The sequence below is a fragment of the Malus domestica genome, chromosome 08 (genome assembly GCF_042453785.1).
Source record: "Malus domestica chromosome 08, GDT2T_hap1".
NCBI lineage: Eukaryota > Viridiplantae > Streptophyta > Magnoliopsida > Rosales > Rosaceae > Malus > Malus domestica.
Window position 1 is genome coordinate 24,950,010 of NC_091668.1, and position 25,924 is coordinate 24,975,933.

The window sequence follows — 25,924 nt, forward strand, 5'->3', positions numbered from 1 at the left end:
TCATTGAGAAGCATCTAGACTATGAAAAACTAATCATAGTGGATACTAGGTCATAACGATGACCGGATATCCTTGAAAGTAGGGTTTAAGCTTCTAAGCTATAACAACTAGCGCCAAAATTAGCTTTTTGATCTTCGGATATCTAGTTCCTGCATCGAGAAGAGCTTTGGATGTATAAAATAAAGGCAGTTGGGCCCTCATCTCTTTTCATATGAAGGTATAACTTATTGCTACCTTTGAAAACACCAGGTAGATGTACAAGTTCTCTGCTACTTCTGGCTTGGATAGTAGTGTAGGTGATGTCAGGTACTGCTTAAGGCCCTAAAATGCTTTCTCACACTCGTTGTCCCATTTGTCTTTCTACACCCTCTTGATTGCCTTGAAGAAGGGCTTGCATTGGCCAATGGATCGTGAGTGGAAACAATTGAGTGTAGCTGTTCGTCCGGTCAGACTTTGGATCTTCTTCAGAGTTATGGGAGACTTAATGTCCAGGATTGCTCTAATTTACCTTGGATGAGCTTCGATTCCTCGTCGGGTTATAAGGTACCTTAAGAATCAGCCTGAGGAGACTTCGAAAGTGCACTTGGCTAGGGAGTTTCATTTTGTACTCTCGGAGGGTGTCAAAAGTCTCGACCAAGTTACCAATGTGGTCCTACCGTTGCTTGCCTTTCATCATGATATCGTTGACGTAGACTTCCATGGTTACTTCAATTTGCTTCTTGAACATCATGTTTACGAGTTGTTAGTAAGTTGTTCCTGCGTTATTGAGGCCAAACTCGTACATGGCAATCTTATTGTAGCCTAAGTATGAATCCAATACGCTGAGCAGTTGGTTCCCGGATATTGAGTTAACGAGCAGGTCGATTCGGGGAACCGGGTAGTTGTCTTTAGGGCACGCCTTGCTGAGGTTGATGTAATCCATGCATACTCTCCATTTGTCCTTCTTTTTTTATCACCAGCACGACGTTGGCTAGCCATGCTGAGTGTGCCACTTCCTCAATGAATTTGGCCTCCAGTAACTTGTTGATCTCTGCTATAATAACCGCTACTCGCTAGGGTGCAAAATGTCACTTTTTTTAGATCGCATGTTTGGCAGTGGGGTTGACGTGCAACTTGTGACAAGCTATCGCTGGATTAATACCGGGTATGTCAGAGGATGGCCATGCGAAAACGTCACGATTTTCCTTAAGGAAAATCGTGAGTTCCTTATTCTCTATTGGGCTCAGACGTGAGCCAATCCTAACTGTCTTCTCCGGCTAGTGAGGGTCAAGAATGATGTGCTCGGAGTCCTCTTCGGGTTTCCATCCTGATTCATCTATCAAGGCATTGTCGACCTTAACGCCATCTTCCTGACCCTCCTGCTATGATTGCTGTTTGGTGGAGGTAGAATCGTCTTTCTGCACTTTATCTGCTACTGCTGGGGTGAAAGACTTATTCTTCAACTCCTTGAGAACTTGCACAGTGCATCGTCGAGACATGGCTTGGTCGTCTTTGATCTCTCCGACTGTTCATCCCAAGATGTGAAATCGGATCTTCTGATACTCAATCGAGTTCACAGCTTTAATTTTCACTAGCCAAGGTCGGCCTAATATCCCGTTATGGGGAGATGGGTCGTTGATGATCATGAAGGTCTACGATGAGACAATTGGATGACTGGTTACGTCAAGCGTGATTGTGTAAATGACAGTTGAGGTAAGTCCGTTAAATCTGGTCAAGACTTCTGCTTTACACTTGATCGTGTTTTCCAGCCCATTTCCTGGATGACTGACAGTTGTAGGATATTGACTGAGCTGTCGTTGCCCACCATAATTCTGTCAACGATGGCGTTGGCCAGTTAAGCAGAAATCACCAAGGAGTCGTCGTGGGGAAAATTTACTCCCTCAGCGTCCTGCTTGGTGAAGCCGACGATTGGTCCATGTACAGTATCTACGGCTTTAACCTATAAAACCTATCTCGCCTGCTGGATCTTCGTCTTCTTGGAGTGGCCCCCAAATGCTCGGATTTGGCAAAATGTCATTGATTCGGATCGTCTTGGTTAGGGGTTCGGCATCAGCGTCTACTTCTTGCCTTGGCCGAACAGCTGGCTTGTTCACATACTGGTCGTATTTGCCTTATTTCACGAGCTTTTCAAGGTACTTCATCCATATGATGCAGTTGTTGGTTGCATGCCTCGGATCTCTTTGGAATGCGCAATATTGTTCTTAAGGTGACAAAGGACTTGGTTGATCGGGATTGAGAACTTGGTGTACGTCTTAGGCGTTGAGCCTCCATTTGCTGGGGATCGGTCTCTGCGTCTACTTTTTGGCTTGTTTTTGTTATTGAGTGGTTCTACATCTTTGCATGGCTACTTATACTGCTTCTATGAGCAATTGGCCTCATCCCAGAGGGAGTGCTTTTATGCCAAAGCATAAGAATTTGCCAGGGTCAAGTTCTTGCCCACGATTAGTTCTCCGAAAAGATGGCTTACTTTATATGCTACAAGGAAAGACTTTGGAAATGGAGTGGCTATGGTAGTTGATGAAGTGCAAAGTGATAAAAGTGACTTGTCAGCATTATGGCACATAAGGTTGGGACATGTAGGAGAAAAATCATTGCAAGGATTGATCAAGCAATGGTGTTTAAAATGAGCAAAAACTGGAAAGATGGAGTTCTATGAGCACTGTGTTCTTGGCAAACAAACAAAGGTGAAATTTGGCTTAGCTGTTAATCAAACGAAATGGATTTTGGTCTATGTTCACTCTGATGTTGGGGGCCTGCAAAGAATGCTTGTTTAGGTGGAAAAAGATAGTTTGTATCTTTTATTGATGACTACTCTCGCAAATTATATATATATATATATATATGATGAAACGAAAGGACGAGGTTCTTGACATCTTCCTGGAATGGAAGAACATGGTGGAAAAAAAGAATGGAAAGAAGATTAAGATACTAAGAAGTGACAATAAAGGGGAATATACCTATGATCATTTCTTCAATTTGTGTAAAAAGGAAGGGATTACTCCGCATTTCAGTGTTAGACATACCCCATAACATAATGGGATTGCAGAGAGGCTAAATAGGACCTTGCTCGAGAAAGTTCGTTGCATGCTATCTCAAGCTAAGCTGCTAGAGAGATTTTGGGCAAAAGCTTTGAGATATGCATGTCATGTGCTTAATCGACTACCATCAACAACATTGGAGGGTAGAACACCGATTGAAGTGTGGTCTGGAGAACCAGCTCAAGACTACAATAAGCTACGAGTGTTTGGATACAATGCCTACTTTCATGTGAAGGAAAACAAACTGGATCCATGAGCCAAGAAAGTTGTCTTTATAGGATTCAATAATGGTATGAAACGCTTCAGACTTTGGTGTCCTAAGTTGAACAAGATTATAGTAAGTAGAGATGTGACATTCGATGAAAGTCACATGAAATTGAAGGAAGATGTTCAGATGGTGGAGCTTGGGGAACAAGTAATTGTGAATTCATAACCAAGTAAGGAAGCTGTGGAAGAAGAAAGATAAGGTGATCAACTTGAACATGAAGAGAGTGATCACGAAGAAGAAACACCATCATAGGAACTAAAGATTCATGATGATTACATAGCCAAAAGGAAGGGACAAAGAGACATATCCCTACTTGTCAGATATAAAGATTGCATGGCCTGCACGGTATATGCATTGCCAATAATTGAGGTTGAAATTCCTACTAATTTTGAAGAAGCAGTAAATAGTGAAGAATTGAGTAAATGGAATGATGCAATGGACGATGAAATGCTCTCCATTTACGAGAATAAGACTTGGGAATTGGTGAAGTTGCCTAAAGGAAGGAAAGCAATTGGCTGCAAATGGGTTTATGTCAAAAAAGATGGAGTGGATGACAAGAGCTTGGTAAGATTTAAAGCTAGGCTAGTGGCTAAAGGATATGCTCAGAATGAGAGAATATATTACAATGACATTTTTCTCCTATGGTTAAGCACTCCTCCTTTCGAATATCGCTTGCCCTAGTTGCATAATTCAATCTTGAATTGGTACAACTAGACGTGAAGACTGAATTCCTTCACGGTAATTTGGATGAAGAGATTTATATGAGATAACCCGAGGGGTATCAAATGAAAGGCAAAAAAAAGATTGGTTTGTAAGCTCAAAAAATCTCTTTATGGTTTGAAGTAGTCGCCCATGCAGTGGTATTTAAGATTTGACAAGTTTATGAAGGGTCAAGACTATACAAGAAGTCATTATGATCACTGTGTTTATCACAAGAAGTTGAAAGATGGTTCGTTCATATACTTGTTAATCTATATGGACGACATGCTCATAGCCTCAAGCAATATTTCAGAGATAGAAAAGTTGAATGAGCAAATGAGAAGGGAGTTCGAAATGAAGGGTCTCGGTGAAGCTAAGAAAATATTGGGAATGGAGATCACAAGGGATAGACAAAAAGGCTTGGTGTGTTTGTCTCAGAAGCAATAACTTGAGAAGTTATTACAAAAGTTTGGAGTAACAAAAGACATTAAGCCTGTAAGAACTCCATTAGGTGCTCACTTCAAGTTGAGCAATCAACAATGTCCCAAAACTGATGAAGAAAATATGAAGATGGATGGTATTACATATGCTAATTTGGTTGGAGAATTAATGTATGCTATGGTGTGTACTCGTCCTGATATAGCACAACCAGCTAGAATTGTTAGTAGATTCATGCATAATCCTGAAAGAGAGCATTGGAATGCTGCTAAGTGGACATTAAGGTATTTACATGGAACAAGGGACAAAAGTATTTGTTTTGAAAGATGTGATGAAGGAATTGATAAGTTCTCAGCTGGATATGTGGACTCAAACTTTGCTGGAGACTTAGACAAGAGAAGATCGATGACTAGGCATGTGTTTACAATGACAAAGGTTCCTATATGCTAGAGATCAATACTACAACCAACGGTGGCACTATCAACCACAGAAGCAGAATACATGGCGATCGCTCAAGCTATCAAATAAGCAATGTGGACTCTGGGGTTGTTAGGAGATTTAGGTGTAGAACAACACAAGTTGGATGTATACTGTGATAGCCAAAGTGCCATTTATTTGGCCAGATATCAGGTACATCATGCTAGGACTAAGCACATTGATGTACGATATCATTTTGTGAGAGAAGTGGTAACTGAATGTGAGATTTGTCTAAAAAAGGTTGTTACAGAAGATAATACAGCTGACATGTTGACAAAGGTGGTTAATGCAGCTAAGTTCAAGCATTGCTTGGATTTGGTGCAGTTGAAGCAAGTTTGATCTTGCGATATGGTGGAGCAAAGAAAGTTGTTTGATGCCTCGTTATGGATTTCATGCCAAGGTGGAGATTGTTGGATTTAGCATTAAATCAACATGCCTAAACTAAAACAAGAATCAAACAAGGATTAGGATATCTTGGACGCAAGATATTTGGATTTGTGTTTCCTAGTTGGTTTGGGATTTGGTTTTAGTATAGGATTTGGTTTCCTATATTCTAGGGACTTTGTGTAAACGTATGACATCTATTAGTATAAATAGATGGATGCGAGATAGAGTTTTGTGTGTGAAAGTTGTGAGAGGCATAAGTTTGTATACTTGCGATCACTTTTGTTTGTGAGTTCTCTTGTATTTGTTGGTAATCAACAAAGCTTCTGTAGTTAGAGAGGTACTCATATATTGGAGGAACTTTGAAATCATTGTGTTTTGTTTATTTCTTGATTGATTTTTGGTTTAGTTTATAACAAAGTCTGTGGTAGAATCCGATGTTTATAAACATGTATTGGTCCTATCCAGACTTGCAAGTTGCAAACTCTTGTACTAGAGATTTGATGTGGACGAGGAGCATGATGCACAAGAACTGAACTTCGATGCAGAGAATTCTTAATTAGATTCATTTTACCAAATAAAAAAGAGTAGAAGGTCACTCGAGCAAAATAAAGACAAAGCCAAGTGTTGCATCACATTATAACTTCACCCAGTTACACAAGAACGCATGAGCTGTACTGAACACCATCGTCCACATAAAAGGAAAAAAAAACAAGAAGGATGCTAGCACCAATTGCTTGAAGGGAATATTTTTGCTTCCCAGAGGTGCAAATCAACTCACTGAATTGTTAAAGATATCTATTAAGATCCATTTAATTTAATATTTTTATAATATATAGAGGTGTGATTAGTAGTGATGGTGATGATATAATATATTCTCTTGCTACAACAATCGAGAAATTTTTCACATTTCTGTGTTCAAAGGAATGCTTAATCTTTCTGCAATCGTCTAGAATTCATGAAAAAAATGACTTTATCCACTTATCCAGTTTGCGTTTTACTCCAGCTTTCTTGTCTAACTACTAAGCTTTCCAGGTTCGCTACTCTAGTTGAACTCGGGTTTTCCAACAAAGTCTTTCTTAATTGGCCCTTACCTGCCATGCCCGTACTATTACTAGATTGAGCTACTGAACCGAACTAAGACTTGTTACATTATAAATTTATCCTAAATTGAAAGCAATGCGGATTAGCACAGAAAGCCTGGCAGAAAGTATTTTACTTATAATATGTTCTCTTGCTACAACAATTGAGAAACTTTTCAACATTCCTAGAACACAGGACAGAACAACACATGTCATATATAATAAGAGAGACTTGAAAAAACGTACAGCCTTGTACACACACCGAAAAATCTGTCCTCAGTCGCTGCTTGCGTAATTGACTGTCTTCTATGGATTTTATAACTAACAAATGTACAGCCATCTGTTTCTACTTATTTACTCCCTTGACATTCTTTGAATTTGCCTCCCCAGGCGCTCACCCCTTTCGTATCCTCTATCTCCCTTCTTTTCCTTTTTCTTAACCCTGAAGGAAAAACCATTTCTGTAATTCGAACAAACAAATCATTCACGTCTAGAAATTGACACGTGTCCTTATTTTAACACTAGTGAGTTAAAATGAAAGTGCTGCAGCAGCAGGTGATACAGAAAGGCCATGGTAAAAGAGTAAATAACATAGAAAACGCATGGCAAAAGGGCAGCTGCGTGTCAACTGCACAGCCAGCGGCTGAGGAAGAATAAAACCGATAATCTCTTAGATCGGTGATCGGTCCGCATATAAACTAAACGGTGGTGATCGGTCCCCTGCTGATCTGCGTTCCAGGTTTTATTACCTTAATTTCCAAAAAAAATATCCACAAAAATAGAAAAAGGCACAATGGGAAATTTCCATAAATGGGAAAGAAACTTCGCTGCCTTTCCTTTCATGAACAAACCAGCTGCGCCCAACTCTCTCTTTCCTCTCTCCCTCTCCCCTTCTCTTTCCAAAATTGCTGGCTTTCACTGCTCTGCAAATTTCCTGGTCGGACCAAAACTTCAGACCTGAAACCACCCCAACGAAGGTAAACAAAAAAACAGAGGAAAATCAAGTAACTAATTTCTTTATGGTTTTCCTTTTTTCTTCTTCTTCAATTTATGGTAACTACGAAATATTGGACAGTTGATTGTGGCTGGTTGGTTGATCTGGGTTTTGTTTTACTTATTTAGATTTGAAACGCTAGGGTTTGTGGTCAATAATCCTTAAAATTATCAGAAACCCAGAAAATATAAGGTAGTTTTGGAGTTTGTGGACATTTATATATATGTGGAAATTCGAAATGGTTGGTTTATTTTATTTTACTTGAATTATTGTTTCTGAAGGGGGTAGGAAGAATTGGAGAAAATGATGAGGGAGAAGATCAAGATCAGGAAGATCGACTGCTGGCCGGCAAGGCAGGTGACCTTCTCAAAGAGGAGAAGAGGGATTTTCAAGAAAGCTGGAGAGCTGTCGATTCTGTGTGAATCTGAAGTTGGTGTTATCATCTTTTCTCAAACTGGCAAGCTCTTTGATTTCTCAAGCTCCAGGTACCAACCCTGTACAACATCCCACCGCCTTATAAATTCTTTCGAATTTTCCCAACTTGAACAAATATAACCAAGTACATGACTTGATAACTTCTCTTTCTGAGAGAGAGAGAGAGAGAGATTCAGTCATTTGGATCAAAAAGTTATATATTCCCAAATGACCAGAGAGTGCTAACTGGCTAGATAGATAATCTATGCATGTACACAAAGACAAACTAGATAAGGCAGAGAAGAAAGGCTATAGAATCCAAAGGCTAGAGAATTCAAAAGCTCACACAGAGAGAGAGAGAGAGAGAGAGAGAGAGTTTTAACTAGATAAGGTACTATGAATGCTATCTAGAATATCTAGTTCAGGAAAGTGAGGTTTGCTTTTGATTGAGACAGCTTCTAGCTAGGTGTCCTAGTTTGAGAAATTAACATTTTATTACTTTTACATGCTTTCAATCTGTGAAGTGGTGGCGATTTTTTACGTGATGCTTATCTCTTTGCTTTTCATGCTACATACAATCGTGTCCGATGCAGAAGTCTATATGTACAAGAGCCACTGGTCTAGTGAATTATATAATCTTATTACTATTTTACAGTTTCATAGTTTATCTTGCCGCTTTGATCTGATGATATTCCCCACCTATCACAAATTGGTTGTAGATAACAATAAATAAATTAATAGTTGGGGTTTATTATTTTCTTAGACCGTCATTCTCACTAGAATTCAGATAATCAATTTGAAATAAATAATCTGATAACATAAAATGATAGATAAAATACTTTGGCTAGTAAAAGAGTGACCTACTCTCTATGTACCATATATATACACGCATGACAACTTCAACACACGATGTCAGGCTATGTTCCAAAAGTTGTCCTTCTCCCCACCTAAAACTAAAATACCTGTAAATGATTACAGTGAATTTGCTAAAGACTTAAAATACGAAAATTCAATTATATATGCTTTGGATTTTCTTACTAGGAAGAAAGTGATGTGATGAAAACTTGGGAATTCATCATAGAAGCCTTGAAGATCCTTTGAGAAGGAATATGTATGCCTGCGTCAAGTAGGGCAATCGGTGGTGCAGCTATGGCCATATATAACCTGATTTTTCACATGCATGCATGAAATAATGAACTAACTTGAGTAGTTGCAAAGATTAAAACCTTCTTCCATAAATATTGTGCATGAGAGGAAGGGTGAGATTAATATCTTTGACATGTAATTGTGGAATAAGAATTTAGATAAAGTTGTGCTTTTGTTTTAGTAAAGAAAAAAAAAAGACGCTCCACATAGTAAGTGATGATGTCATTTTTATTAATAAAAAGGGAAATATCACTTTTAAAGTGGTTTCTTTAACCTGAAATGTGTTATATAGGATTACTTTATCAATCTGACATCTCAAATCAGCACGCATAGAAATATGCCCTTATTGTAGGATGATGTTTTTTAACTTGTCTACTGTGTCATAAAAAGCTTCTAAGAATTTACTAGATAGTGTGTTACTATTTTGTCATCTAGATATTCCTATTGTTACTATTCGATATTCTCTTTCTATACCATTCTGAACCAAATATATCGATAAGGAATTGTCGAGTGGATTAGGGCTGATATACTCCCACATATAGAGGGGTTTTTTACGCCACCAAAGTCTCCACACCGTAGGCAATTCGAGCTGACCTCATTGCCTTGGTTGACTATGATGAACTACTGGAAGAGGGACATCATATCCAGGTCGACTTGACTAAGATGTGGTCATCAGCACTTGATAACCATGGTGAGTTGGCCTCATTCCCTTTGTTGATAGCCATAAGATGTATAAAGAATTCAATATTTAGTGGAAACAAGTACTGTTTTACACACCTTAAATGAGAACTTTTCAACCTCCATATATTTGGTGACAGAACGAGAGGAGAGGATTCTAGTGCTGCAAGCATTCTAGCATCAAGCGTCTTCTATCATGTTCCTTCAAGTAGGCATGGAGAAGGACTTCTTCTCCCAGCTGGTAGAATTCCTATCTCGGCTATTGCAAGCTTCCCATCAAGCCATATCAATTCCACTCTTGAAATTCCCATCATTCCTGTCAACTATTAACTACAAAAAATTTCGCCATAAGTACAACATAAATTAGTATCCGAGTATCTAAAATAAATCATATTAATATGTTCGTTGTGTGTGATGTTTATGCAATTTGTAGATTGCTCATAATAACTTCTTCTAAAGGATAAAAATTAGGTTTATTTACAACTAAACTCTAGGACTCAATTTTGATTTCACTTTGCCTCCTATAACTCAAAATCACAATTTTACTCCATGAAACTCAAAATTCTTTCCACTTTGACTTGTGGACTATTGCATCTCTTTGAAACTTAAAAGTCGCATCCCTGAAACATGTGGAACCCACCACCCAATAAGACTGTCAACGTGTTAATGAATTTGATTATAAATCTTCATATGGTAACATTCAATAATAAAAAAAAATATTAAAATCAAGTTTTATAGAGTGAAATGAGGAAATTAAGAGCAAGTATTATAAATCTTCACCATGCGTTAACATCTCACATAACAAAATTAAGGCAATCTGGAGCGAATTTGAGTTTTATACAGTAAAAATGAATACTTTTGAGTCAATGGGCAAAATGGGATCAAATCGAATATCTTCGAATATCCCACTCCTACTTTACCTCAAATATCCTCATTCTTAATCATGTCCATTTTTTTTTTCACACACATCCAACAAAGCATTCTCATCTTTACTATTCATTTTTTGCACTTGTTGATGCTTGACCGTCCAACATGTTGTGTCGTAAAGCATTGTTGGCTTTATTGCCGTCCTATAAAATTGTCTCTTAAGCTTTAGTGGCATACGAGGTCGAACCACACACAACATAGACCCATGGATCCATACATATCGATAAAAATAAAATCAATAGAAAAGAAAGAATTGGAATTGATGTACTCTCACTTCCTCCATCCAGCTTGCAGTTATGGTTGAGATCTCCATTCAATTCTCCGTTCTTTTGCAAGGTAGATCCAAGATAAAGAAACTCTTTGGTACTTACTAATATCCAGTCCTCACTCCTATCTCATTTCGACTCCATTTCCCATTGAACATGCACTCAATATATTATGTTTGACCTACTTAGGCGAATTCCTTTAGATTCCAAACACTTCATTGTCAAAGGTCAAGCTTCGCATTTACTCATTTATGCATTTCATCTATCAGTACGACATCATTTGCAAAAAGCATACACTGGGTGATATCATCTTAAATGTGTCCAGTTAACTTATCCATTGCCAATGCACAAAGGTAAAAACTTAATGCTGAGTTTTGGTGTAATCATATGGTAATGGGAAAGCTTTCAATTTGTTCTTCATGAGTTCTTGTTGCAATCTTTGCTCTATCATGCATATTCTTGATTGCTTGGATACATGATACTCATACTCCTTTCTTCTTTAGAATGTTTCAAACTCTCTTGGTACCCTATCATATGCTTTTTTTACGTCTATAAAGACCATGTGCAATTCTCTTGCACATCTCTGCATCATTCCATTGATCTCTATAAGAGATAAATTACTTTTGTAGTCAAGTGCTCTAGTATAAACTCGAATTAATTGTGTAAGACTCATGTCTCTTCCCTTGGTTTATACTTAATTACTCTCTTCCAAAACTTCATTGTATGACTTATTAACTTAATACGCTTAATAGTACATGCAATCGCCCTTATTCTTATATTGTTTTGCTAACTATGGTAGCAAAGCATTGACAAATTCAGGATTGGTAATCAAGCCACCCACCAAAATGTGGACGTAGCAAATATAACAATTAAAGCATATTTGCAATGATGTCCGACTTGATGTGAGAGGAACTGACTTGGACTTTTTAGGCCCATTTTGCTTAGTTAACTTAATAGCCCCAACGTTGGTTTTGCCTTTTTGTTGTGTGTATCCTCTGTTGGTGATCTTAGTATCTCATATGTAATATTCCGACTGAACATTTTGATCCGGGTAACGAGATCAAGCAATAAAGCCTCCAGAAAGATTTGCCTTAATGTTTTGACCTTTTGGCTGGTTGGATTGCAACAGAACCAAATATCTCCAAAGTGATATTGTTGTGGATGGTTAATCTTGATGAATTATCTCCAAATCTGTATTAATTTGTTGTAATTTTGTTTTCTTGTTGGTAAATTAGTTCTGCAGCATTTAACTGTGCATGTTTTTGTTTTATTGTTTTGGGGTATTTTATCCTAGTTTGCATGCATGTTCAAAGTGGTTGATTTCAGTCACAGTTTTTATATTATTTTTGTAAATGAAAAATTGAACCAGAAAAGAACAGAGTAATAACAATCTCATACAAAACCACATACAACATGCGAGTACTAACTTTTGGGATTATTGCAGAAGTGTTTGCAAGCACTAACTAATTCTCTCTCTTATTTTTGTTGAATATTATTATTATATATGTGTCATAATTTATAAATAATAATGAAACGTGCTAATTATATTTTATCCTTTTATGTTGTGAAGTACCAAGGATGTGATTGCAAGGTACAAAAACAAATCACATACTTCTGGGGAAAAATCAGATCAACCCACGTTTGATCAACTGCAGGTAATTCAGTTGAATATTGGTTTTCCTTTTTCCCGTCCTAATTGCTCTTTAATTTTCCAATTTTAGTGGTATAACAATTAACTGTGTCAAGTGAATGTAACACATTCTGTGATCTACACTCGGAGCTATGGAATGTAATTTTACGGCATTTCATTTCTTTAACATAAATAAAAAGGTAAATTACATTTTGCATAGTTTGAGTCCCATAACAAACTCATAACTTGTTTTTTGAACATTGCTATTTCATACATCAACTTACGATTTCGTTGAAATATCATACATTCGTTAGTCAGTCCGTTAATTTAATGTTAAATGATGATGTGTCAAATGTGGGTCCCACATTTTTTATAATGTGATGTCAAATTTGTGCCACATGGACAAACAACTAATTGAAATTATATAAACTATAAAAATAAAATAAATATTTAATAATTAAATTAAAAAAATATTTTGAGGCATCAGCCCACTGAGGCTGTAAGCAGATGGAGCCCAAAATCAGACGACCCTCTGCTCAGTCTAGAATCATAGTTGTATCCAATTTTAATTGTTTGTTTGTCCACGTGGCACAAATTTGAATCAAAATGTGGGACGCGTAGTTGTCACATTATCATGGTTGGCCTTTTGGGCTAAATATGTGCAAGTACGTGTGGTTAAGTAATAACTCCAAGTTATAGCTTTAACTTCCATTGAAGATAAGACCCGCAAGCTTAGGTAATTATAATTTATCAATTTGCTTGTAAGATGTATGGTGGTTAATTAAGCTGGTATGATCGTTTGACGAGAGTCTGCTGAAATTGGTTTGGCATGCAAAAGGCAGATGAAAGGTGAGGAACGTCAAGACTTGGGTCTGGATGAACTGCAAAAGTTAGAAAAATAGGTGGAAGCAAGCCTTGGCTGTGTGATTGAAACTAAGGTATGTTCTAGCTAGCTAATTTATACTGTTACAAGTGAATACAGGCGACCATGGCTTCTAAAATCTAGGTATCCTTCGGATAGAGGAACACATTTTTGAGTCTTAGTACGTACTATTGTGCAATGATCCGGATGATCTATTGCTTAATTAGTCTTTGTTCAAATATCATTCTTGCAGAATAAGACAAATGTCTTAATAACTTTCAAATAGAGAATTTGTTATTAGCTCCATAAAAGTAATATTGCACTTCTTCCTCTAATTTCATATTTTTCACTATGCATGAGTGAACTATGGCTGGGTTTAATCAACACGTTAAGCCTTTGGTCAATTTGAATGAAGACTTTACCTTTTTTTTGGGCGGTTGTAAAGAATGTAAACTTTGACCCAAGTATATATACTTTAATTAGGTTATTTTACGAAATACATAATGTTACTCTTACCACATTTTTTATATCGTACCACATCTGGGGCCTTACGTCTATTAGAAATGTTGTACAAATGTGGTATGAAAAATATGGTTAGAATAACATTTTTGTTTTGGATTATATATCTCTATACAACATCTAATTCCAAATTTTCCATTTTTCAGGAAAAAAGAAGAAGATTACGAGTGAGATTATGGCACTTGAGAAAAAGGTTTGTAGTTAAATAGATGATTGTTGTCTCTGTGTTTATATATAAAATAGAGTTTCCAGAAAGAAAATAATTATCACTAATGAACTTTTGCTTTGTTGTCCTATGCATGCACTGATTATACATGCAAGGAGCTGAGGCTGCTAGAAGCTAACAAGGGATATTCTGCTGTCCTTGCGGAGCTTTTGCTTACGTATCATGGGTGGTTCTCTCAAGCTGATTCATTTCAGCATGATCAGGTCGAATATTACACATTACCAGTTTATAGCACTTAAATTTTCTTTTCTTTTAAGGGAAAAAAGGCCATTAGGGAAGGTCTTAATAAAAGCTTGGGTTGAACGTAGTCCATCTCCTTCGTGGCGAGCTCGAGCTCGTGTTCAAATATAAAACTGGGATTGCCACGCCTTCTTTGACCTTGAGTTTTGATATAGGTTTACCTGTTTTTTTATTTTTAGCCCGTGTGATTACTAAAAAAGAGAACTAATATTTGATGAAACCAACTAGTTTGTACCAAATTAAAGAAAACCCGACTGTTGTGAATTTTTTATTGTACGTCCATAGATTAGCTCAAGTGCTCATCTGGGTTTTGTTCAGAATTTTTTCATGTACCTAATGTTTCTTTGGGCCGTTTGGTTCGTTTCGTCACCCGAAAGAAAAATCTGGAGAAAACCAAGGGTAAAATAGTGGACTAGTGGAGGATAGCACATATGTGTTATCCAGAGAAACTAATTTTTTTTTTTAAATTTTTTTACTTTTCTACAAATATTATCTGAATCGTCTAACCTAGCTACTGGATTAGTGTCTAACATTAATCATACGATAAATTCTTCATTACTTGCACTACCTATGCATATTAATTTGATGGGACACTTTGGATGCAGTCCCTAACTATCAATATTCTTTGATTGAAACCTTGTTAGTTTTTAGTTTTTGATTGAGGTCCCTAACATTAATATAATAATGTAAGTTACTATATTTTTAAAGTAAAAATTAAAAATTGAAATTTGTAATTGTTTATATTAATGAGATTTTAAATAAAACCCATAATTTATGGGATTAAAAATAATAAAATATAAATTATACTCTCTATTATATTGTGTGTGTGTGTGTGTGTGTGTGTGTGTGTGTGTGTATACATATATGTATGGGTACATTAACCAAAATTAACAAAAAAAGGTATTGTACCAAAACATGGATACATTCTCAAATCAACGAAAAAGAATGTACCCATATAAGTTTAAACATGGATTAAAAAATTTGAATGTATTTTATATTAAAAAAAGGGTACATTTTACATATAACAAATTGATATATTTGAGAATGGGTACATTTAAGATTTAAAAAATTGAAAAATTATATGAATGGGTACATTTAAGATTAAAAAATTGAGAATCTTTTTATATATATAAAAAAACTAATAGGTACAAACTTAATTTAATTTAATTTTTTATTATTTTAGAAATGTTTGAATTGAAAATTAATTAGAAGTTTAATAGAGGTGTGAGTATTAAACCCTAAATTAATTACTAATTTTTATATTAAAAATTATATAATAAACATGTAAATTCATTATCACATTAATGATAGGGACTTGAATCAAAATTTGAGAACTAATAAGGTCTTAATCAATGAACAGTAAGAACTAGGGACCGGATACTAATTTTTCCTAATTTGATTAACTGTGAATCAATTGCATGATTTCATGTTTTATTTGTACTGCCTATGCATATTTATATTTATTTTATTAAATGTGAATCACTTGCATGATTTCATGTTAAGTTGTCAACTAATAGATTGTTACAGTGACGATTACCGGCCGTTATTCAACCGAAAATATGGGATTCCACTATCTCAATACTACAGTATACGGCATATAAAATCACTTGCATGATTTCGTACGAGATCGCAAATTCATGATGTTGGTAAGTATAACTGTACGGCCAGGATGCTACAACATTTTCAGTGAAATTGCTAATCAATTTTGTATTCTCTATTTTCAGGCTTCCTTATTTTTCCTGGTTGAGAAGTTGACCAAGATGGAGAGCACACTTCCTTAAAATTAGCAAATGAAGTCGAGTTATTGGAGGACATATCCGGGGGAGTGCCATTTTGTGTTATATTTGTGTTCCATGCAGCATGGCAATAGATTAATTCTTTAGTCTGCATTTGTAAATTTCGTGATATGTTATTAATAAGAAATAAGCACGTTAATTAATAGTTAAATAATAATTGAATCATCACCAATAAAGTCATATGATTGAAACAAAAATCATATGATTTATAAAATATAATTTGTAAAATATGACTTAAATGGATGTTGTTTATAACATTATTATATGTAGACTAAATTTAGTATCCTTAGTATTATTCTTTCTATAATTCAGATATGGTACACATTAAATTCAAGGGAACTTTAATGAAAAGCTTTCGGTACTATTTACTCTAACGAAAAATTATATTTTTACATTAAAAAATCAAACTTGATATTATTCATTTTATCATTTGTTTTATTCTTATTGTTAAAACTCAAAACTTTCATATAATTAGTTTTCTTAAATTCAAAGCTTTGAATTGACACGTGTTGCTCTGTTATAATTGTGCATTCGCTCGGTTTTCCAATTAAATATCCCTGCTTTTCCTATTATGCACATACTGCCATGCACTCTCTCTCTACCATATTTCATTTGGCATTTTCTGTCCTTTTTGTCGGCAATGCCCGTCTTCTCCAGCCGCCGTCTGTCTGACAAACCGTAAATCAAATCTGTTGGGTACAGGAGAAGGAGCCTTCCAGGAGTTAGGCGGGATCTATACCGGTGGATTGGCAACAGGTACTCTTTGATCTGTTAGTGGTGCCGCGGCTCAGCGAACTTACATCTTCTGCAGAGCCATGAAAATAATTTTGGTTTTTGTACAGATCTCAACAAACCACCGCCACAGAAAAAAAATGAACATTCAGTCACATGAAGAGATTGCAGAGAAGAGGAGAGGGAGATATAGAACCACTGACCATAATTTATTTAAATTAAGAAAATCATATGAAGATATTGTTCTACAGAGAAGACGAGAGGGGCGTGATGGCATTAGGGGAAGAGGGTTTGGAGAATGCGGCTACTGAAACTCGGGGGGTGGGGTTTGGGGAGTTTGGTTTCTCAAGTGGGAGTGAGTATTGCCAGCAAGTGTTGCAGCGATCGCTGCTACCGCTGCTGTTTGGGATAAAGAAGTGAGAGAGACGAAGTGGGTGAGGAAAATCAACGGTGTGGTACGTAAAAAGAATTAAACGGAGAATCCCCAGCCTTACTGTCGTCCAGTCCACATATTATAGACGGTCGTGATCGCATTCATCACTCATCACACCAACTGATTTGCGTTCCGCGTTTCTAATCTTATTTTCCCAAAAAATATCTAAAAAAAGAAAAAGGCACAAACAGTGATAACCAAAGGAAAATTTGTCCTATTTTTCCATAATTAGGAAACTTAATTTAGCAACCTTTCCTTTCTTGAACTGCCGGCAGCACCCCAACTCTCTCTCCTCTCTCTTCTTCTCTTTCCAGAATTGCTTGCTTTTCTTTTGCTGTTCTGCAAATTTCCCAAAACTTCAGACCTGAAACCCCCCAACGAAGGTAAACAAATAACAACGGAAAACCCAGTGTAATTAATTTATGTATGGTCTTCCTCCTCCTCCTCCTTCTTCTTCTTCTTCTTCTTCTTCTTCTACTGTAGGCTTATTGGACAGTTGATTGTGGTGGGTTTTTCTGGGTTTTGTTTTTCTTATACAGATCTGAGATGCTAGGGTTTGAGGTCAATAATCTTTAAAATTATGAAAAAAAAACCCAGAAAATATATGCTAGTTTTTGAGTTTGTGGACGATTTTATATATGTGAAAAGTGGTTGGTTTATTTTATTTATTTGAATTAATTGTTTTTGCAGGGGTAGGAAGAAATGCTGAAAAGGATGAAAGAGAAGATCAAGATCAGGAGGATCGACTACTTGCCGGCAAGGCAGGTGACCTTCTCAAAGAGGAGAAGAGGGATTTTCAAGAAAGCTGAAGAGCTGTCGATTCTGTGTGAATGTGAAGTTGGTGTTATCATTTTTTCTCAAACTGGCAAGCTCTTTGATTACTCAAGCTCCAGGTACCCATACTGTACAACATCCCACCGCCTTCTAAATTCTTTCGAATTTTCCTTACCCGAATAAATTAATATAACCAAGTACATGACCTGACTTCTCTCTCAGAGAGAGAGAGAGAGAGAGAGAGAGAGAGAGAGATTCAGCATTAGAATAAAAAAATTATATATGTATATATAAGGAGGAAAGTGCTAACTAGCTAGATAGATCATCCACGCATGTACACAAGCACACATAATCTATGGTGTCAGCTAGATAAGGCACAGAAGAAAGGCTAGAGAATCCAAAAACTTTCCCCCAGAGAGAGAGAGAGTTAACTAGCTAGTACGAGGATAACTATATACTTTCCAGTTCAGGAAAGTGAGGTGTACTTTTGATTGAGACAACTTCTAGCTAGGTGTCCAAGTTTGAGAATATTTTTCGTAGTTTTACATGCTTTCAATATGTGGAATTGTGGTGATTCTTTGTAAGTTACTTGCTGATCTCTTTGCTTTACATGCTAAATGCAATCGTGTCCGCCATGCAGAAATCTCTATATACAAAAGCCACTTGTCTGGTGAATTATGTAATCTTATTACTATTTTACAGTTTCATAGTTTATCTTGCCGCGTTAATCTGATTTCCCCCACCTATCACAAATTGGTAAGTTGGGGTTTATGAAATGAATAATATATGTATATATCCTTTTAAATGGGGTACACCGTTTCCCTTTCTAGATACACGGTATATTATTTCTTAGACCATCATTCGTACTAGAATTCAAATAATCAGTTATGAATAAATAATTTTACAATATAAAATGATTATAAAATACTCTAGCTAGTAAAAGAGTGTAACACTATCTACGTACAATATATATACATACCAATATGTATATGTATATGTATATCCATGTCAACTTCAACACATGATGTTGGGTTATGTTCCAAAAGTTGTCCTTCATCCTCCCCACCTAAACTACAATGACTGTTAATTTGTAAGGACTTAAAATACGAACATTCAAACATATATATATATATATATATATATATATATATATATATATATATATATATGTGCGCGCGCGTGCTTTGGGTTTCTCTTACTAGGAATAAAGTAATATGATGAAAACTTGGGAATTCATCATAGAAACCTTGAAGACCTTTGAGAAGGAAATATGTATGCATGCGTGAAGTAGGGCAATGAGTGGTGCAGCTATTGGCCATATATAACCTGTTTTTTCATGTGCATGCATGAAACAATAAACGAACTTGAGTAGTTGCAAAGATTAAAACCTACTTCCATAAGTAATGTGCATGAGAGGAAGGGTGAGATTAATATGTAGAAATGTAATTGTGGAATAAGAATTTAGATAAAGTTTTGCTTTTGTTTTAGTTAAAAAAAAAACTCCCTCCACATAGTACGTGATGACAATATTAATAAAACTGAAATACCATTTCTAAAGTGGTTTTTTTAACCTGGAATGTATACTATGTAGGATTTAGTATATCAATCTATCATTCCAAATCAACGTGCATAGAAAAGATACCCTTATTGTATGGTGTTGTCTTTTACGTCGTTTATTTTGTTGATGAAAATCTAAAACTAGCTTTTAAGACGTTATTTGGTAGAGAGAGAATAAGCTTTTTGTTATCTAGATCTTCCTATTTTTACTATGAGACACTTTATCTATTCCTTTTCCAAGTCGGATGCACCAATAATGAATAGTCGCGTGAATTTAGGGTTTAGTGATATCATCCATGTCAAATTGACTAAGCTGTGGTCATCACCACCTGCTAACCAAGGGGAGTTGACCTCAATCCCTTCGTTGATAGCTAGGCCACAGGAAGCAGGATACTGATTATCCATGTCAGCTCTCTACTAAGCTTGTCACCACTGAGAGACCTGAAGCCGAGTTGCTCTTGTTCTAATTGTTGATTAGTACCATGTCGGCTTGGGCATTATCTATAGGGCACGTGTCGACCGCAAAGCCCCACACCCCATCACATTTTGAGATGCCAGATGTCCATCAGATATCATTAGATATTGGTGCCTCGAGGCTGGAAACAGCTATTTTTGACCAGTAGTTTTTTTTACAAGTAATGCTATTCATATAATGTTTTTATACTACATTTATATATCATCTTAGATGATATCTAATATGAACAGCCACATCATTTGAAAAATTAGCAAAACAGGAAATGAAGGAAAAAGATTTTTCATATACCACAATCATCATTTAATTAACTAGTTTTTCTTAATTATTAGTTTATTAAATGATGAATTCAATTTAAAAATCTGATTAATTCAAATGATGTGGCTGTCTACATCAAATACCACCTAAAATGGTATGAAAATGTGATACAAAAACATAGTATGAATAACATTACTCTTTTTTTATACTCTCCATCACCTGGATTGAGCCACCTGTCAACCAGCTGTGGGGTCTCTCATGGATGCATAAAGCAGCCACCTCCAAGCAAAAGATTAGGCTTACTTCCTCTGGAACCACTCTCCAGTTCTCTCACCTCTCCCATTCTTCTTGTAAAGGTCTCCTGAATCTAACAGATTTCATTTCGAAGTGGGATACACATGTCAAATAATTATTAAATACAGCACGAAGTGGATGCAGCCCATCTAAGGCGAACCACTCAAATCTCATTGCCTTGTGCATGACATGATCAGTTATTACCGTGCTAGAGCTCACCTCACCTCGGTCTACTACCATTATTCCTTTGATTTTGACCCAAAAATATGTGTTTACTTCCCAAAAGCACACCTCTCTAAACATTATCTAAAGCAACAAAGGAACAAATTGAAAATGCTTTTGTAAATTAAGAAAGAACAAAATGCTACTTTTGGAGCATGGAAGTCCAATCCATTACTTATAGCTTTCCTTTGATGGGCAAGAGAAAGAGATACTTTCTAGTGTATTTTTAAATAATTTATGATTCGTTCATAAGATATAAGAAGATTTTGATGCCTTTGAAAAATTTATAGCTTTCTCTTGATGAGTAAGAGAAAGACATATTTTCTAGTGTCTTTTAAAATAATTTATATCTTTCATTTATAAGATATAAGAAGATTCCGATACCCATTGAAAACAAGTAGTTTTCAATGCCTCTTCTTTCACTATAAAGAAGATAATTTTTCAACCTCTATATATTTGTTTTTTATTTTTATTTTTGCCAACATCTTGAATTTTGCATTGACATATGATCTTTTTAGTCAATACTTTCCTTAAAAAGATAGAAGAGCATGTGATCTAGCTTTCCCTTGATGGGTAAGAGAAAGATATTTTCTAGTGTCTTTTTAAATAATTTATATCTTTCATTCATAAGATATAAGAAAATTCCAATACCCACTGAAAACAAGTAGTTTCCAACACTTCTTCTTACTCATTATAAAGAAGATAAATTTTCAACCTTTATATATTTGTTTTTTGTTTTTTTAAATTTTGGCCAACATCTTGGATTTTGCATTGGCATGTGATCTCTTTTTAGCTAATACTTTCTTTAAAAAGATAGACGAGCATGCGATCATCTACAAGAGCGGGTCATAAAAAACAGAACAGTCGATCCCACTTAATAGATAAGGCTTTATTGTTATTGTTGTTCTAGTGCCTCCTTTTGCTCACTAGAAATAAGACTGGTTCAACCTCTATATATTGGGCTTGTATTAACAAAACAAGAGGAGAGGATGTGGGTACTGCAAGCATTCTAGCATAAAGAATTTTCTACTACTTCCTTCAACGGTAGGTATGGAGGACTTCCTTCTAGCTACAAGAAATCTATCTTGGCTACAGCAAGCTTCCCAATAAGCCATCCACAAGTATGACTACAATATTTTCTACCATAACCTCAGGTAAATATTTTCTGCTTGAAATCTATCTTGGCTACAGCAAGCTTCCCAATAAGCCATCCACAAGTATGACTACAATATTTTCTTCCATAACCTCAAGTAAATATTTTCTTCCATAACCTCAAGTTTTTAAGTTCTTTTTACTCTCTTTTGAAACCCATGTTCCATGGACAAAATTCGTCGACCACCGTAAAAGCTTTAGCCTTGATGCTAAATCCAAGTTTATAAGCCAACACCAACCACCAACTTATTTGCTAAACTTGGGGATTTTGGGATCCTACATCTCAAGCTCTCATGGAAAGTTTAGAATATTTTTTTTCATAGTTAAAAATCTTTCTTAAAGCCGTCGGATACACTTCATCACCACCGGAAGCATTTTAACCGAACATTTTTTTTTTGGCCCAAAATTTTAACATAACATCAAACCAAGCATTTTTGAGTTGCTATAATAATATCAAAGCATTCTTTATAGCTTACCTCTCCTTCAAGATACTTTGGACATTGTTCTCGCAAACTCAAAATTGGGGGACACAAATTAGGTTTCATTCACCTCTTTACAAGCCCAACTTCTGTCCAAATATATCAAACAAATAATCTATAATGCCCGTGTGTGTGATATGTTTATGCAATTTATAGACTACGAGCAATAATGTCGTCTAAAGCTGGATAAAACTTACTATTAAACATGAGACTGGATTGCCAATATTGCCCTAAATTATGGTCAAGTAAGTGCATGTTAAGTTTTGTATAGCTTATGGATAGTCCTTTAGGCTTTAGCACTAGTTTTGAGTGACTGATGAAATCTTGTCTTAACGAGTGTAGGGTTATGGAATTTAAGGATATTTGTCCAGGATCAAGGGGCTTGTTGACATGTAATAGAGGTAGCCTGCCTTCTGACATCTTGTATTCGATTGATTACGAAGCTAAATTAAGTCCTTAAGTACTATAGTAAAGAATATAAGCACCCCCAACCCCCAACACCCCACTTTCGGAGGAGGTTTCCAGTGTTCTGCAGAGTGATCTAGGTATCATTTGGTATGCAGATGAGATGGGACGGAACGGAATGGGATGAGACGGAACAGAACAGAGAGGGAACAAAGACGCCTTCGGATGGAAACAAGGAGGAAGAAGAAGGAGACGGAGAGGTTATAATTTTGTGTTCCATGGATGTGGAACGAATCGTTCCAGGAGGGTGAGACGGAAGGAAAATTTACTCAAAATTCGTCCCGTGGAATAGCTCGTTTCATCCGTTTTAGACGCACCAAAACGTGGGACGAAACGTCTTGTTCCACTCTGTTCCGTCCTGTCTCACGTACCAAACGGTACCTAAGGGACCTATCGTTGGAACCAAATGTGAAAGAGGGTTGACTTGGAAGGTGTACCTCAACATTCTTGCATCAGCAGATAGTGAGGACTTGACAATCGTGTGGAATCAATGATAGTATGATACAACAATAAGCCTCCTAATTAAGTCCTAAGATATACAAGACCAATAAAAGAGTACTATGTGCTTAGATTAATCTTCCAATTAATAAGGAAAAGTGTTTGCAAGTACTAATATTTATTGGGATTATTGCAAAAGTGTTTGCAAGAGCAACATGCAAGTACTATTGGTTTTTTGTTGGATATAATTTTATTTTTTTGTGAATAAGTTATAAGTAATAATGAAACATACTAATTATAGTTAATCCCCTTATGTTGTCAAGTACCAAGGATGTGATTGCAAGGTACAAATCACATACTGGTGGGGAAAAATCGGATCAATTCACGCTTCACCAACTGCAGGTAATTCAGTTCGATATTAGTTTTTTTTTTTTTCTTTTTTTTCCATCTTTGCTCTAAAATTTACATTTTTAATGGTACAACAATTAATTGTGTCAAGTGAATGTAATATATTCTGTGATCTGCACTTGGAGCATCGGAAAATATTTTTACAACATTACAAGTTAGACTTCTATATATGCATGCAGCAGGGTTGGCCTGTTACACTAAATACGTGTAAGTACTTGGGGTTGAGTAATGACTTAAGTTTTAGTTTTAACTTCCATTGAACATTCTAAGTTTTCATGTGATAGATTACATTTATTTTCTTTCTTGTTTTTCTTTTATAAGCTTTTCACGTGAAAGAGTAGATTATCTAAATGATGATATAAATATATTTATATTTCCCATTTAATTAGTTGGAGAAAGAAAACACGATCAGGCTGAGTAAGGAACTTGAGGATAAGACCCGCAAAGCTGAGGTAATTATAATTTATCGATTTGTTTGTAAGATATATGGTGGTTAATTAAGCTGGTATGATCGTTTGACGAGTCTACTGAAACTGGTTTGTCATGCAAAAGGCAGATGAAGGGTGAGGACCTTCAAGACTTGGATCTGGATCAACTGAACAAGTTAGAAAAATTGGTGCAAGCAAGCATTGGCCGTGTGATTAAAACTAAGGTATTACTTAAAACTGATGCTTAATACATATTATTGTGCAATGATCCGGAAGATTTATTACTTAATTAGTCATTGTTCAAATATTGTTCTTGGAAAGAAAAAGACAAATATCTTAATTTTGTTCAAATAAGAAATTTGTTATTAACACTCCATAAAATAATATTGCGCCTCCTCCTCTTAACTTTTTGTCCTATGCTTGAGTGAGCTATGATCGAGCTTAATCAAATAAATAGATCGACACATTGTGCCTCGTATACACCTTTTTTGATCATCATGTTTAATCAAAAGAGTAATACTAAGTAGACCGAATTCATCAATAAGAAATAAGCACGTTAATCAATACTTAAGTAATAATTCAATCATCAACTTTCAAGTGATTTAGTTTACAATATTTAATCTTCCTAACATTACCCTAATAAAAAAGTCAACAAGTTTCTAATCTGACTATTCTTTTGCAGGCGTATCTTTCAAATTTAGACTTTTGGTCAAATTGAATGTAGACTTGACCTTTTTTTTTCTTGGTTGTAAAGAATGTAGAATTGAACCATGTATTTGCCGTACTTTAATTAGGTTATTTTACTAAAGAAATATTTTGGATTATATGTGTATATATAGCAACATCTAATTCCAACTTTTCCGTTTATTTCAGGAAAAAAAGATTATGAGTGAGATTATGGCACGTGCGAATAAGGTTTGTAATTAAATAGATGATTGTTGTCTGTGTCTATTTATCGAATAGCCACAAATATATACAACTAGTCAAGAATTTCCCGAAAAGGAGAATAATAAACATTAATTAATTATTAATGAATTTTTGCTTTGTTGTCCTCTTCTATGCACTGATTATACATGCAGGGAGTTGAGCTTATAGAAGCTAACAACCAGCTAAAGCAGAGGGTAAGAAACTAACATCATCTATATTTTTCTTGTATTTTATTTTTATTTAATGAAAACAATAAATCTTTTTTAAAAAATTAAATTTGGGCGATCTTTTTCTTTGTTGTTAATTTAGTCTACAAAATTTAATCTTCTTAGCATTACTCTTTTGTATGGTAGATGATGATGTTATCCGCTGGAGGAGATATCGGACCTGCGGCGATCATGGAGTTGGAAAACCTGAATAATGTTGGAGAAGAAGGCATGACATCTGAATCAGCCACAAATGTCACCACCTGCTCCAGCAGTGCTTTTTCTCTCGAAGATGACTGCTCCGACATCTTGTCTCTCAAACTGGGGTGAGCCGCTTCCAATATATATGCTGTTTGCTGTTGGCGTTTGCTTTTGACTTTTGGCTTGTCCTTATTTGATGATACGACGAAGAATAAAGGTAGTAAAATACTAGGGAGCTGTGTAGATAAGGGATATTTTGTTGTCCACGCGGAGGGTTTGCTTGCTTATCATGGGTTGTTCTCTCAAGCTTATTCATCTCAGCATGATCAGGTCGAATTTTAAACATTACCAATTTAAAAAACTTTAGGGCCTGTTTGATACTATACTTGAATCA

General features: G+C 35.7%; 2 protein-coding genes across 2 annotated transcripts; both read left to right on the forward strand.

Moving 5' to 3' along the window:
• The first annotated feature begins 7,084 nt into the window (after nucleotides 1-7,084).
• Nucleotides 7,085-16,227, forward strand: LOC103441715 (MADS-box protein SVP-like). Its single transcript, XM_070827289.1, has 8 exons — nucleotides 7,085-7,363; nucleotides 7,662-7,865; nucleotides 12,382-12,466; nucleotides 13,280-13,379; nucleotides 13,969-14,015; nucleotides 14,144-14,251; nucleotides 15,816-15,934; nucleotides 16,013-16,227. Exons 2-4 carry the CDS (start codon nucleotides 7,684-7,686, stop codon nucleotides 13,292-13,294), a joined length of 282 nt encoding a protein of 93 aa, XP_070683390.1. The 5' UTR covers nucleotides 7,085-7,363; nucleotides 7,662-7,683; the 3' UTR covers nucleotides 13,295-13,379; nucleotides 13,969-14,015; nucleotides 14,144-14,251; nucleotides 15,816-15,934; nucleotides 16,013-16,227.
• Nucleotides 16,228-17,141: 914 nt separating this feature from the next.
• Nucleotides 17,142-25,659, forward strand: LOC103428870 (MADS-box protein JOINTLESS-like). Its single transcript, XM_070827290.1, has 8 exons — nucleotides 17,142-17,632; nucleotides 17,940-18,142; nucleotides 23,684-23,762; nucleotides 24,158-24,216; nucleotides 24,318-24,420; nucleotides 25,070-25,111; nucleotides 25,276-25,317; nucleotides 25,477-25,659. The coding sequence occupies exons 2-8, from the start codon at nucleotides 17,952-17,954 to the stop codon at nucleotides 25,657-25,659; spliced, it is 699 nt and encodes a 232-aa protein (XP_070683391.1). The 5' UTR covers nucleotides 17,142-17,632; nucleotides 17,940-17,951.
• The last annotated feature ends 265 nt before the right edge of the window (nucleotides 25,660-25,924 follow it).

Coding starts and splice junctions, on each gene's coding strand:
- LOC103441715 (XM_070827289.1), top strand. CDS start 7,684: ATGATGAGGGAGAAGATCAAGATCAGGAAGATCGACTGCTGGCCGGCA. Junction 7,866..12,381: donor TTTGATTTCTCAAGCTCCAG/GTACCAACCCTG, acceptor TATGTTGTGAAG/TACCAAGGATGTGATTGCAA.
- LOC103428870 (XM_070827290.1), top strand. CDS start 17,952: ATGCTGAAAAGGATGAAAGAGAAGATCAAGATCAGGAGGATCGACTAC. Junction 24,421..25,069: donor GCCGTGTGATTAAAACTAAG/GTATTACTTAAA, acceptor CGTTTATTTCAG/GAAAAAAAGATTATGAGTGA. Junction 25,112..25,275: donor TTATGGCACGTGCGAATAAG/GTTTGTAATTAA, acceptor TTATACATGCAG/GGAGTTGAGCTTATAGAAGC.